The 13,792-nt window shown below is 37.4% G+C and overlaps 1 protein-coding gene across 1 annotated transcript in view; it reads left to right on the forward strand.

Annotated features, from left to right (window-relative positions):
• Window positions 1-1,430: 1,430 nt before the first annotated feature.
• PLGRKT (plasminogen receptor with a C-terminal lysine) overlaps window positions 1,431-13,792 on the forward strand; it is a 102,152-nt gene continuing 89,790 nt past the window's right edge. Inside the window, exons 1-2 of the mRNA XM_051987765.1 lie at window positions 1,431-1,579; window positions 7,945-8,031. Coding sequence (XP_051843725.1) covers window positions 7,951-8,031 — 81 coding nt within the window. The 5' untranslated portion in view covers window positions 1,431-1,579; window positions 7,945-7,950. The remainder of the gene's footprint in view (window positions 1,580-7,944; window positions 8,032-13,792) is intronic.

Below are 13,792 nucleotides of genomic sequence, written 5' to 3' on the forward strand. Positions count from 1 at the left end.
TGCATTTTTTTTCTCAGATTTTTTTTTTCATCTTGATCAGATTTTACTTGTGCAGCAAGATAACAGTATAAATATGAGTATGTGTATATATGTATATATACACATATATATTTAACATATATTTTAACCTATTTAACATGTCTTGGACTACCTGCCATCTAGGGGAGAGGGTGGTGGGAAGGAAGGAAAATTTGGAAGAAAAGGTTTTGCAAGGGTCAATGTTGAAAAAAATTACTCATGCATGTTTTGTAAATAAACTTTAATAAAAAAAAGAAGGGCAAACAACATATTTATACTTCTGAATGTACTTGTTAACTTAGCTCCTTGAGAAGAGGGATTGTTTCATTCTTTGTTTTTGTAGTCTCAATGCTTGGCATTGATGGGACAATAGTAGGCTAAAATTATTAAAAAGTACTTTCATCACAGTATGATGGTGTTGAATACTAACAACATGATATAGTAGAGAGTACTGGGTTTAGAGTCAGGAAGATTAGTTGAGGATCCCAGAAGACCAATGTTACTGGGCCATGGCATGTGGAGAAGAACCCAAGCTAAGGCTTTGATTGGGTCAAATTCTGTAGGAGTTTGTGGAGTGGAGATCTATTATCAAAGAAGCAAGGTTTACTTTCCAGATAGAAGACTGAACAAATCTGAATTTCCAGTTTCTTCATCTGTAATTTGTTGAGTCAAAAGTCAGTGTGATGAAGTAGAAAGAACAGAAAGAACACTTAGCTTGAAGCCAAATGATCTGGCTTTGAATTTTGACTCAGTTACTTGTAATTTGTGTTACTTCCAGTCAGGTAGTACAATGGGTTGAAGACTGCTGAGCCTGGAGTCAGCAAAATGTGAGTTCACACCCCACCTCAGACACATACTAGCTATGTGACACTGAGCAAGACTCTTCAGGTTCTTCAATTGTAAAATCCAGAGAAAAATAGTACCTACTTTACAGGGTCTCAAATGAGGCATTTGCAAAATATTTAACACAATGCCTGTAGAGGAGGCATTTAATACTTATTTTTTATTGTACTCCCTTTAGGCTTCTCATTCTATCTAGCTATCCAGCTATCTATTTGATTTGTACTAGATTAGGACTTCTTATACTTTTCTGTATCGTGGACCCTTTTGACAGTCTGGCTAAATTTGTTAGAACTACTAAAGAAAAAAATTAGGGAAAGGAGAAATGTAATTTTTTTGCCCATCCATTTCCAGATCCTGTGCCCGTGAAATCTAAAAGTCAAGGAAGGCGCTAACCCCATCTCTCTTGAGGTGCTCTTCACCGGGTGTTCTCAGACGGAGATGGCAGTAATAGCCTCCAGAAGAATAACGGCTGGTGGAAGCAGAGCTGGTAGTCTACAGGACGAGAACTGTGTCCAAAAGGCGCCTGTTCCTTTAAGGAACCCAAAGCTGTGCGCTGATTGGCCGCGAATTTACGGATTGCCTTAGCCACACACTGGACCTTGCCCAGGCGGGGCCCACCCGATTCTAGGCCGCCTCGGAAACTCGTCCACATACTGGCCAGCACTCTCGTCACCTTCCCGGAACAAGAACAGCAGCACCTGGCACCCTCCCGTGCTCTGTAAGAAGGCCCCCAAGCTTTGGGAGGACTCAGGGAGAGGGCGAGAGTGGGGAGGAGCGAGCAGATTCAGGGGCTTCCTTTCCTGGGATTGCTGCTTAGCACACCCCCTGCATCACCAGGGTCCAGTGTCAGGCACGTGGCCCTTGCTGGAGGGTGGGTGTTTGGGACTGAGAGCGCGGACTACAGTGGGGTGCGTTGCGCATGCTTGTGTATGTCCGGCTGAAGCTGGCCACGCCTGCGAGGGGCTGGGAAGCCTTAGTAGTAGCGTAGCAATAATATTAGAGAGCTGCTTGAGTCCCTGGGTGACCGTGAAGAAATGGCTTAACCCCTCTGTCTGTTTCCTCATCACTCAAATAGAGGGGGTGCAAGGGTACTGGTCTAGTGTCCTCAAAGTTTCTTTGAACTTCAAATCTGTTACTGTATGTGATTACGTGGTACTTTTGGATAGTTTTGTTTCAGAATTACACTGACTCCCTAAGATAAAGCCGGCACAGTTAGACCACTTTTGACCCTGAGAATTTAGATCGTATTCAAGGTTACGGAAGCAGGGACTCTTTCAACATGTCTGCTGACAAGTGTTGTTTCCTTTAGCTCATTTAAAACCAAACCAAACCAAAACAAAAACCACCTCAGTTAGCATTTATAAAGTCACTTTATGGTTTTATAAAGCACTTTACATGCATGATTTCATGTTTTATCTTAATAGCCCCGGAAAGTACAGTGATAGCTCTTTTGCAGATAAGCAAATAAATACTCCGGGGAATGACTTAAAGTCATAGAATTAGCAAGTAGTTTAGTTGGGATTCAAACCTAGGCTTTCTGAGTTTTTTTTTTTTTTTTTTAATTTCATGCTGTCTTTTAACAACAGAATAACAATAGCTCTCTTTTATATAGAGTTTTGCACTTTCCGGAAATACCATTTAACTAAAAGCTATTTGATGAATAGCTTTTCTGAATTGAATGGATTGGGGTTAGTTGAAGAAAGTTTCCTGGAAGCAGTAATTTAAGGAAGAAGAAAGGAGAAATCTTCTGTCTCCAAATTTAATACTGCTACTGCCACTACTGTTCTTATGTCTTTCTGTTAAAAACCTAAATAGAGTAATTTTGAGTGCTCTCCTTGTCTTGGATTAAGAAAAATGGCTGAGTCTTATACTGTTTATAGGCAATTTACTGGGATTGTCCTGTAGGGATTAGCAGTAGAGTTCGGGCTGTTATTAAGTCTGTCTGATATTGGGCCATAGTAGAAGCCAATTCTTACACCTTTAAAATGGACTTTCCAGTATTCAGAACTGTCTCCTGGACATCCAAAGGGAGAATGGAATGGAACATGCATTTATAAAACTGCCTTATGTGCCAATCATTGAATTAAGTGCTTTACAAACATATCATTTGATCCTCACTTGAACTTTGGGAAGATGTTATTCTAACCCTCATGTTAGAACTGAAGAAACTGAAGAATAGATTATTTAATGTTTGAAGTAGCTCTTCCTGAGTCTAGGCCCAATGCGCTATCTGTTATGCTAGCTGTGAGGACTCCATGGACAAAGATGTAGATCTATCTTTCTTTTTATCTACTCACTCTATAGGCACATAATCAGTGATCCCTACTGCTTTTTGATTTCCATTCCTGTATCCAGGAATAGCCAGTCAATACTGAGATGTCCTATTCAAGAATTCAGAACTCTCCAGGTAGCTACACTCTTGAAACTAATCACCAAACATTCATACTGAAAGGCAGAGACTTACAGTCAAGATTAGTCTGCTACATAGGAGGCTCTTCTAATTCACACATTAAATGGAGGTGGCTTTGGCATTCTATATTTAGAGGCATTTCTGCCTATATTTGCTTTAAATAATCAGTGCCATTCTGTCTTGTAGGATGTACCTACAAATGGCTATTTTTGTATGGGATGGCAATGCAACTCCCAACTTAAAATGACTGCTCAGAGATTTCTCAAAGTGAAGATTAGAAGTTTTATTAGAATCTCCCTGAGAAGCAGACAGTCTGCTTACTGAGTGCTCAGAGAGAGGAAGCCGATGGTTACAGAGTTAGAATTGATTAAATAATCAAAACCATAGGAACCCATGACCCCCACCCTTTATCAGGTTAATTTTCAATGTTTGCTCAATGCTTGCTCAAGTGGAGGTAGCAAAGATTTCTAAATTCTAGTCAAGTGGATATGGTTGACTTATTGCAGGTATGTTTGCCTAAATTTATTTTGGTCAGCTTGTTATAATGTTTGCTCAAGCTTGCAGGTATGTTTGCCTAAGTTTATTGCTTGTTACAATGTTTGCTAATGCTTGCTTGAGTTGACATGAGTACTCTATATTGTAATGTTTGTACAAAGAATTTCATTTTTCCCAAAGCCTTCAGACCTTCATAAACTAAAATTTAGGCTGTAGGTTCAATATACTTTAGTTAATGATTTTATGAGAAACCACACTAATCCCTCACACAACTCTCACTGTCTACGGCCCTTTAACTCGGGCTCAGGTTAGCTCACAATACCTGTTCAAAATATTGAAGAGGAAGCACTATTGTCATAGGATAACCATAAAAGTCTGCCTTGCCTTTCAGGCCTTTCATAACTAATTTTTTTAAAAATCATATTTATGACTTCAGAAGAGTTTCAGTTTTATACAATTCAGTCATTGTACCTTAAAAAAAAAAAAACAACTTTATTTCCATTGTTTAATTTTTTTTTTAAACTCACACAGAGTGTATCAGTTTAATTCTGCCCCCAAATAGTTAACTCCTTAGAGCAGATAAGTGGCATAGTAGATAAAGTTCTGGGCCTGGAGTTAGGAAAACTGACTATCAGATATGGCCTTACTTAGTTGTGTAATTATGTTCAAGTTACTTAATCCTGTTTGCCTCAGTTTCCCCATCTGTAAAATAAACTGGAGAAAGAAATAGTAAACTATTCCAATATCTTTGCCAAGAAAACCCCAAATGGGGTCATGAAGAAGAGGACCTGACTAAAAAACGAATGAAAGTTCACTCCTCAGTTATAGCTATGGTTGTGTTTTCATGTATATAGGCAAACCTACTTAAAAAGTACATGGTACCTTTGGGGGTATGATTCCTATGGAGTAGAGTGAGCCTCATAACCTTTCTCCACTTATTACAAATAATAACATCTCTTCTTTAATCTGCTAGTAGTATACAATATGTATAATCCTAGAATATTAAAGCAGGGAGACACCTTAGAGATTATCTGGTGCAAACCTGTGGTATTACAGATGAGGAAACAGTCCCACAGTGGTTAAGATATGTGCCCATGGTCATTGTCGCTAGATAGTTGCAGAGCTAGAACTCAAATTTTTGATACTACTCAAGGTCCATGAGGAAGAGAGTAAAACAAGCTTTTGATAATGTCTAGAAAATTTTTTTTTTAAATCTCTTAAGCTTTTCTATCATTTTGCTCTGTGGATAGTCTCCTTCAAGAAATAATTTGGGAGGGGCATCTAGATGCCATGGTGAATAGAGCACCAGTGTTGGAGTCAGGAGGACCTGAATTCAAATCCTGTCTCAGACACTTAAAAGTTCCTAGCTGTGTGACCCCTGGACAAGTCACGCCAATTGTTTCACACCCAAAAATAAATAAAATTTAGGAAAATCTCACTCTCCCAGTAGTGAGTACAATCAGCATGATGTGATCTACAAAAAGAATTATCTAGCCAATCTTACCTTTTCTCTTCCTTTGGAATGTATATTCTATTAAAATGGCAAACATTGGCAAATGTACATCTTTTTGGCTTATGCTTCAGTTGATGCTAGTAATATCATATTACATATCATAGGGTCACTCAACAACTTTTATCCTATTTGATTCAACTTTCAAAGAATTTAATTTGATTTTTGTCATATGTATAAGAAATCCTGTGTTGGGTCTTCAAAGTATTTTTTGCTTTTTGGAATCTCATGTTTTTTTTTTTTTTTTTAAATTAATAAACAAGGACATAGTCTATATCTTTAGAGTGATTTTGTGACTAACGGTTTGATCTTTGGCAAAATATAATCAAAAGACTTCTAGTTCCCTTTTCAGTCCTTCAAGTTATATTTGTAGATTATATAGATAGGGGGAAAGTACTCATTGGTTTTCATAGTTATTCATATTTTATATCCCTTGGACGTTATTATGATGAACGAAGAATGTCTTAGTGTTCAAATTATGATTTACATTTGGACAGATTGCCCACTAGTTTGAACAGACACGACAGATAGACAATGAACATGATATAGAAATATGTTAGCTTATTTTTCGGAAACTAAGTAATACTCCCCCTGAAAAAATAAACCAACCCAAAACAAACCAGTATTGTAATATTTAATTAATATCATACAGTTGTAATGCCGGAGAAACTGAGGCAGGAAAGAGATTAGAGAGTTTTAATATTTTATTAATGGGAGAGTAAGATTGACTGGACAGGACTCTCGTCTCAAATTATCCAGTCAGACAGAGATAAGTATACTGGGACCAAGGAATCCATATTGGTCCCAGGGCTGGAGGACCCAAAGAATCCAGCGTCCAACATCCAGTTGCCAGACGCCATTCTCCAGCAATGAATGGAAGAACCCCAACTTCTTAAATACCTTTTTGGAGACAAAGAAGAGAAAGGGAGAGAAAGTTTTTATCAGGGAGGGGAAGCCATAAAACCCTAAAAAAATCCGGAGACAAAGAAGTAAAGATATCGTGGGTTATCTTGGAATATTTTAAAGGGATATTGTAAATCCTTGAGGATACAAAACAGTCAGGAATCTACTCTTTTATCTTGCTAATTTATAACCCGAGAGCGAATAATCCTTAGTTTTACTTGGTCAGAGACAGAACAGTTAAGAAAACTGAGACAGGTAAACTGAGTCAGGACAGTAAAGAGAACTGTGGCATAACACAGTGATGCCATTTGGCTGAGAGTCATGGATAGAGATGTTTCCAAGCTCACCCCAATTTCATGACCTTTCTCCTCATGACTATAGCCTGACCATTAGAAACTCCATTGTATTTAACAGTAGAGTGGGAGAAGGGCTCAGACACAGCTTCTCTTGAAGTTTCTCAGTTTATCTCCCCAGAATAGATCAAAGAGAGTGCTGTCGTTGGACCCCTGAGAGGGGTCCCCAGAACAGCCATGTATCTCCTTGGTGGGTGGGTGGGGTGTTAAAGAGACACTTCCTCTCCTGTCTCCTGCCTGAGGGTAGGGCTTTCTGGTGAGAGAAAAAGGAATTTAGGAGTGCCTTAGGATGCAAAAGAAGGTCCTTTGTCTCTGGAGGGGCTGGGCTGAGGGAGTTTCCTCAAGTCAAGTATCTCTGCTCAAGGAAGGGTTTTTAGAGGCAGATGTGTTTCTAGATTGTGGAAAGATAAAAGCTTTTAGTTTTCCAAATTCTTGCAGCACCTCTCTCTAGATTCGCTACAGAATAGGGAAAGAAAAAAAAGTCTTTTACCTTGTCCAGAGTTCCAGATTTCCTGGTCCCACTATCTCAAAAATTAGAGTGTGACAAAGAGGCCTTTTTGCCAGAAAATGCAAATATTCTCCCCAGGGGAATAAGGCCCACAGTCCAGACCCGGTCTGGGTGCCCACTACCTTTAGAGATGGAGTGAGAAAAAAAGTAGCAAAGGTATTCTTCCTAGAAGAAATCCACATTGATTCTCACCGTCCAGAGTTTTGGGGTTCTAGTTTTTGGGGTTCCCGGTTAGGGAACCAAATGATGAAGTGTAGATTTAGGGAATCAAAATGAATTTAGGGTTTCTGGTGGTCAGGGAGTTAAATGATAAGATCTAGTAGCAGGTTCAGGGTTCAGGGAACCAAATGGAGAGGTTTGGCTCCCCTGCAACTCCTTGGGATTTGGTTCAAGGGTGGAGAGTTTTGCCTTGTGGCAGCCCAGAGGCTCTCTGTAAAGGAATTTACAGACCTGAAAACCTAGATTGATAAAAGAGGTTTGTTATGGGGATTGGAAGTAAGGTTAAAGTCTGATTAGGGAAATAATGAGAATAAAGAAAGGATGACACTGGAAAGAATATTCCAGTGGACAGAGGCCATCTAATTGCCTGAGGCTAAGTGCTTTTTACTAATATTAGTTCATTTGTTCCTCACCACAACATTGTAAAGTAGGTGCTATTATTATCTCCATTTTACAATTGTGGAAAGAGAAGGATGTGTTTAGGGTCTGAGGCTGGATTTTAACTTGATCTTCCTAACTCCAGGCCCAATTAAAGAAAACCAAAAGATTTTTTTTTTAATTCTTCAGTTTTTTAAATGTACATGGAAGAAAAACTAGAAGCCAATTTTATGGTTAAATGCAAGGACTATATAATGCTAGAAAAATTGAACACTTAATAAGTATATCTTATCTTTCTGTATTTTAGATCAAAATGGGATTTATTATTTCAAAACATATGAATGAAAGCATGAAACAGCAGCAGGAATTTATGCTTATGAATGCTCGACTTCAGGTATGTTTTCATGTTTCAACTTAATTACAATTTAAACTTTGCTACTGAAATGCCTAAATTGCTTTACATTCTATAATTGCTTGGAAAACAATTAAAATACAACTGAAGTGAAATGGATAATTATCTGGTGACTGTGTGACTTTTTAGATACCTGATCTAGATAAATAAATAAATAAATAAGTTCATTTTAGAAATATGCTAAACATATCTATTTCTCAGAATTTCAGAGATCTCTATCATGCTTCTGCCATGGCCACATCTACATTATTAAAGGAAAGCAACCATAAATAAAGGCTGTCTAGATGCAAGAGAAAAAAATATTGGAAAATAAAAATCAAGTATTTAAAAATAAGACTAGAACCAGAGCTTCCTAAAATCTAGTCTAATGGCCCCATTAGCCCCTTGCATTAATGGACTGTCCTTCAAAAGAGAAAACTGTCAAAAATGAAGAAGAGCAAGTAAGGGGAAGAATAGATGTTTGTTTTTGGAGGAAAAAGAAGATTGTTGATATAATAGAAAAAGAGATCAATTTTACCAACAGGTCATTATAAATGAAAAATGAAAAGCATTCCACTTAGAGAGAAATTTAGAGAGCTTTTCATCTAAATTTATAATCTTAACACAACCAACCCATGTTAGTCAACCTGACAGTCTTCACTTAATGAAGGATGACACAAACAACTTGTACCTATAACACAATGCCCCAACAGGTTTGGTTTTGATTTTAATGTAGATCAGGACTGAAGCCAATCCAAAGAATATATTTTTATCTGCACACTCTGTTGAGTTTTCTCTCTCTCTCTTTTTCTAAATTATAGCTTTTTTATTGACAGAACATATGCATGGGTTATTTTTCAACATTGACCCTTGTGATCATTTCTGTTCCAACTTTTCCCTTCCTTCCCTCCACTCCCTTCTCTAGATGGAAGGAAGTCTCATACATGTTAAACATGTTAAAGTATATCTTAAATACAATATATGTGTACATATTTATACAGTTATCTTGTTGCACAAGAAAAATCGGATTTAGAAAGAAGGTAAAAATAACCTGGCAAGAAAAACAAAAATGCAAGCAGTCCACACTCATTTCCCAGTGTTCTTTTGCTGGGTGTAGCTGGTTCTGTTCATCACTGATCAAATGGAACTGAATTGGATCCTCTCATTGCTGAAGATAGCCACTTCCATCAGAATTGATCATTGTATAGTATTGTTGTTGAAATACATAATGATCTCCTGGTCCTGCTCATTCTTTCCAAGCTTCTCTGTATTCATCTTACTGGTCATTTCTTACAGAACAATAATATTCCATAACATTCATATACTATAATTTACTCAGCCATTCTCCAACTGATAGGCATCCATTCAATTTCCAGTTTCTAGCTACTACCAAAAGGGTTGCCACAAACGTTTTTGCACATATGGGTCCCTTTCCCTTTTTTAAGATCTCTGGGATATAAGCCCAGTAGTAACACTGCTGGGTCAAAGGCTCTGCACAGTTTGATAACGTTTTGAGCATAGTTCCAAATTGTTCTCCAGAATGGTTGGATCCATTCACAACTCCACCAAGTCTGTTGAGTTCTTGACAAATTCTATATCATTTTGTCTTAAGGACTCTTAAGATTTGGCAAATTTCTAGGCCTTTCTGGGGATTAGATATGCTAATGAATGAGGTGAATTCATTTTGGTTCAGGTTTCAATAGGTCATATCCCATCTGAGAACAAATTTAAGCTGCTATAGTTGAATGGGAACTGATCCTCTCATACTTGGAATTTAAATGACCTTTGGGACAAGCTATTCATTTATAAAATGAATTGCCCTTTTTCTGATTTCAATTTGATATTAGACTTTCTGGTTTGAGTAGAAAAATGAGTTAAGATATTCTCTTAAATCTTACTTTGATGTGCTATGGAGGTACACTTTTTTCTCTTTAGAACAAGAGTTTTATAGATGCTCATCCAAAAAAGATCATTTGTATATATGCATATGTAATTTGTTCATAGACACAAGTGCAGTAGTAGATTTGTTCAGCCCTTTGACTATTGAAATCAAGTGAAACATAAAATAGGGGGATTTGGGCATTTCAATATTATCTGCCAATGTACTGTGAAAAGTCCTTTTGGGAGATTGAATCCCTATATGTGGTAAGGTACTTCACATGCTCCTGTTTGTGAGTGAATGTCTTGATTGCACTGAATATCCCATGGCCTTTTTTTTTTTTTTTTTTTTTTTTAATAATTATAACTTTTTATTGACAGTACATATGCATGGGTAATTTTTTTTACAACATTATCCTTTGAATTCACTTCTGTTCCTATTTTTCCCTTCCCTCCCTCCACCCCTTCCCCAAGATGGCAGGTAGTCATACATGTTAAATATGTTATAGTATATCCTAGATACAATATATGTGTGCAGAACCAAACAGTTCTCTTGTTGCACAGGAAGAATTGGATTCAGAAAGTAAAAATCACCTGGAAAGAAGAACAAAAATGCAAACAGTTTACACTCATTTCCCAGTGTTCCTTCTCTGGGTGTAGCTGCTTCTGTCCATCATTGATCAATTGGAACTGAATTAGATCTTTTCTTTGTCGAAGATATCCATTTCATAGAGGTACACTTAAAAGCATTATCAGCCAAGTATTATTCCTGTCAGGACCTATCAAGAAGAGCTAGTAGAACTTTGTGTATAGTTCTGTTGATGGAGTATATGCTACCATGTAATACTATCAGTGATTAGATTTTTACCTTGCCTAAATTTGAACCAGAGGGTTGGCTAAAAAATCAGGGTTGCTTTTGTTGTTGTTTTTGGCCCCAGTAACTCTTGAAGACTACCTGTTAAGTTGAAGTTATTATATCAGGATAAAAGACCTAGAACTTGAAGAGACCTCACAATAAATCAGTCTAACCCCCTCATTTTATAGAAGTTCAGTGTTACCCCAGGTTACACATATGGTGAGGATCAGAGATGGAATTTAAATCCATATCTTCCGACTCAATAGTTAACATTTTTTCCTGTATCCTGTGCTGTCTTCCTAGATGTTTTGTTCTTTATCAGTCAAAGGGCAACATCTATAATGGTGAAATAACAGATCTTTAAAGCATTAAAGAAGCTACAAAGACTTGGTTACACATTCTTGACTTGTGATTATGGGCCATTTTTCACTGTTTCACTCTTTAGTAACATTTCCATAAGGAAGTTCAAGAGAATAACTAAGATGGTAAAATTTTGAATAATTGGAACCTGATTAACTTGAATCATTTTGACCAATACCTTTTAGAACAATTCTCAGTAAAATCTGTAACCAGAAAATGTTGGAATCCTTACAAAGTGTAAAATCATTAGAGTTGATAGAGACAAAAATTATCTAATTTAGCATGGTTCAGAAGTATTATTGATCTGATCTTACAAGGAGATGTTATGGGCCAGAAGAAACAAGGTACTAAGTGAAACTGATAGAAACAATGCTTGTGTTCACACCTTTAGAGAGCTCATATAATTAAGAAGTATTTAAGTACTCATTGGAGTTCACAAGTATGGGGGATTCACAAAGTTAACTTTGTAACTTTGTGAATTCACACCTCCCTTGAAGCTCTTAGGGCCAGAGAGTACTCTGGCAGGAAACCCATAATCCCACTCTCGGATCCCACAATCCCACTCTCTGAGAAGGAGCATAAATAGAGCTTCAGTGAGCCAGTCAAGTTAGTTCAGCTGAAAAGATTGAGAGAGGAGCGTCAAGTTAGTTCAGCTTCTCTCAAAGCCTCTGGAACTTCTTTTGTAAGCTGACATGGTGAATTTAAAGCAGTGTCTCCCCTTAAAATGTCATATAACAGTTGCAATTGATAGGTAGTTAAGTCTAACACTGGTCGCATCCATTGAATATTTCATATTAATTTCTGAAAATCATTTAAGGTGTTTAACTTCTTTGTTCTTAAGGACAGTTTTTGTACTATAAGTGCCTTAGGATATATTTCATATCCTAAATATTGAAAAAGAGCATGCCTTTGAATTTTTTTCTGTAGCGATGTGAAGTTTGTAGTTTCCTAGTGTTTCTATGGTCTTTTGTAGACATGCTTCTAACATTTGTTCCTCACATCCCAATATATCATCCATATAATGTAATAGCATAACTTTTGGAAATGCTTTTCTTACTGAAACAAGAGCAGCATTATTTAAGTACCCATTGGAGTTCACAAGTATGGGAGATTCACAAAGTTAACTTTGTAACTTTGTGAATTCACACGTCCCTTAATCCCTCCCTTGGAGGGGAGGAGTCAACCTTTGGGAGATCATATATAAGAAACGGACAGAGGCTCAGTGGGGAGTTCAGCTGAAAAGATTGAGAGAGGAGCTGCAAGTCAGTTCAGAGGAGAAGTCCTCTCTTGGAGGCACAACCAGATTCACTTCATCTCACACCACTGTGGTGGCTGGGCTCTTGCACTTCCTCCACTGAGACCAACCAAGGCTGTTCTGAAAGGCTCTCCAGAAAGCTGCCCAGTCCCAGGCAAGGAGATAAGAAATTCATTCCATTTTCCCCCTTTATGCTGGCTGGAGGCTGAAGAAAGCAGAGGCAAAAGCAAAGGACAAAGCTGCAAGAGCTTTTAGAACCAAGGAGAGAGAGAGGCCTCTACGAAAGCTAACCAGGCTTGGAAAGAGATAAGAAATAAACATTTGCATTTTATCAGCTGGTTGCATTTGGGGTGATTATTGATTTTAGCTGAAACTAAGGCCGCCTCCAGAAAACCTCTCCCAGAAACCTGCTCCCAGAGAGAACCATTATTATTTTAAAGAAAAGAACACCACATTTTGGCACCCTGAACGTAACACTGATTTCAGTGGAAAAGCTTCTGATCCTGATTCCAATGGAAAAGACTCTTCAACCCAGAAATTAGGGTGAGTACAACAAAGAAATTTTGTTAAAAGAGTTAAAGTAGAATTTCAGCTAAAATGGGACAGATGTTTAGAAAACAGCCTTCTGTTTCTGTTCAAAGAAAATGTTTAGAGAGCATTATCAAAGTTATGGAAAGCCAAAGTTTGATTATAATTTTGGAGCAGATCACTGAACTTTTAGAAACTGTTAAGTACGTATGTCCTTGGTTCTCTATGGAAAAAGAATTGGATTTAGACGAGTGGAAATCAATAGGAGAAAAACTGGGTGAATACTACAAATCTAATCCAAATTCAGTGGAGTAGAAATTAGAAGGAGAGGATCTTTGTCAATTTTATAATAAAAATGGACCTGACTCAATTTCCAAAGACATACTTAATACATATAATTTAATACAACTGGCTATAGGAAATCATTTAAGTGTTAGAATAAGGAAAAAGAAGAAAAAGCAGGAGGGAGAAGTGCCAACTAAACTAAGTGAAAAGTAGGAAGAATCAGGTAAGAATGGAGTTAAGTACAATTCTGAGTGGGATACTTCACAGCAGGAGAAATTAGATCATTCCACATCTCATGACCTTCCCCCTCAATTAACCCTTCATTGGTAGAGGAAGAAGTAAGAGGGGAAGAGGGAGTAATGCAATCAGAACCACCTATTAAGGCATCTCCTGTGAAGCAGAATATGACAAGATTAGAAGAGGCATTAATTAAAGAGAATAGAATTAAATAGAAGAGGCAAAAAATGAAGGAGAAGATTTATCTGATTTTATAAATGCATATTCTGTGATTGAAAAGCTTGACTCTTCAGGCCAAAAAGAGAGAAAATACACTCCTTTTAATTTGGAAAAAAATTAAAGATTTGAAAAAGGGTTGCACTCTT

The sequence above is a fragment of the Antechinus flavipes genome, chromosome 1 (genome assembly GCF_016432865.1).
Source record: "Antechinus flavipes isolate AdamAnt ecotype Samford, QLD, Australia chromosome 1, AdamAnt_v2, whole genome shotgun sequence".
Lineage (NCBI taxonomy): Eukaryota > Metazoa > Chordata > Mammalia > Dasyuromorphia > Dasyuridae > Antechinus > Antechinus flavipes.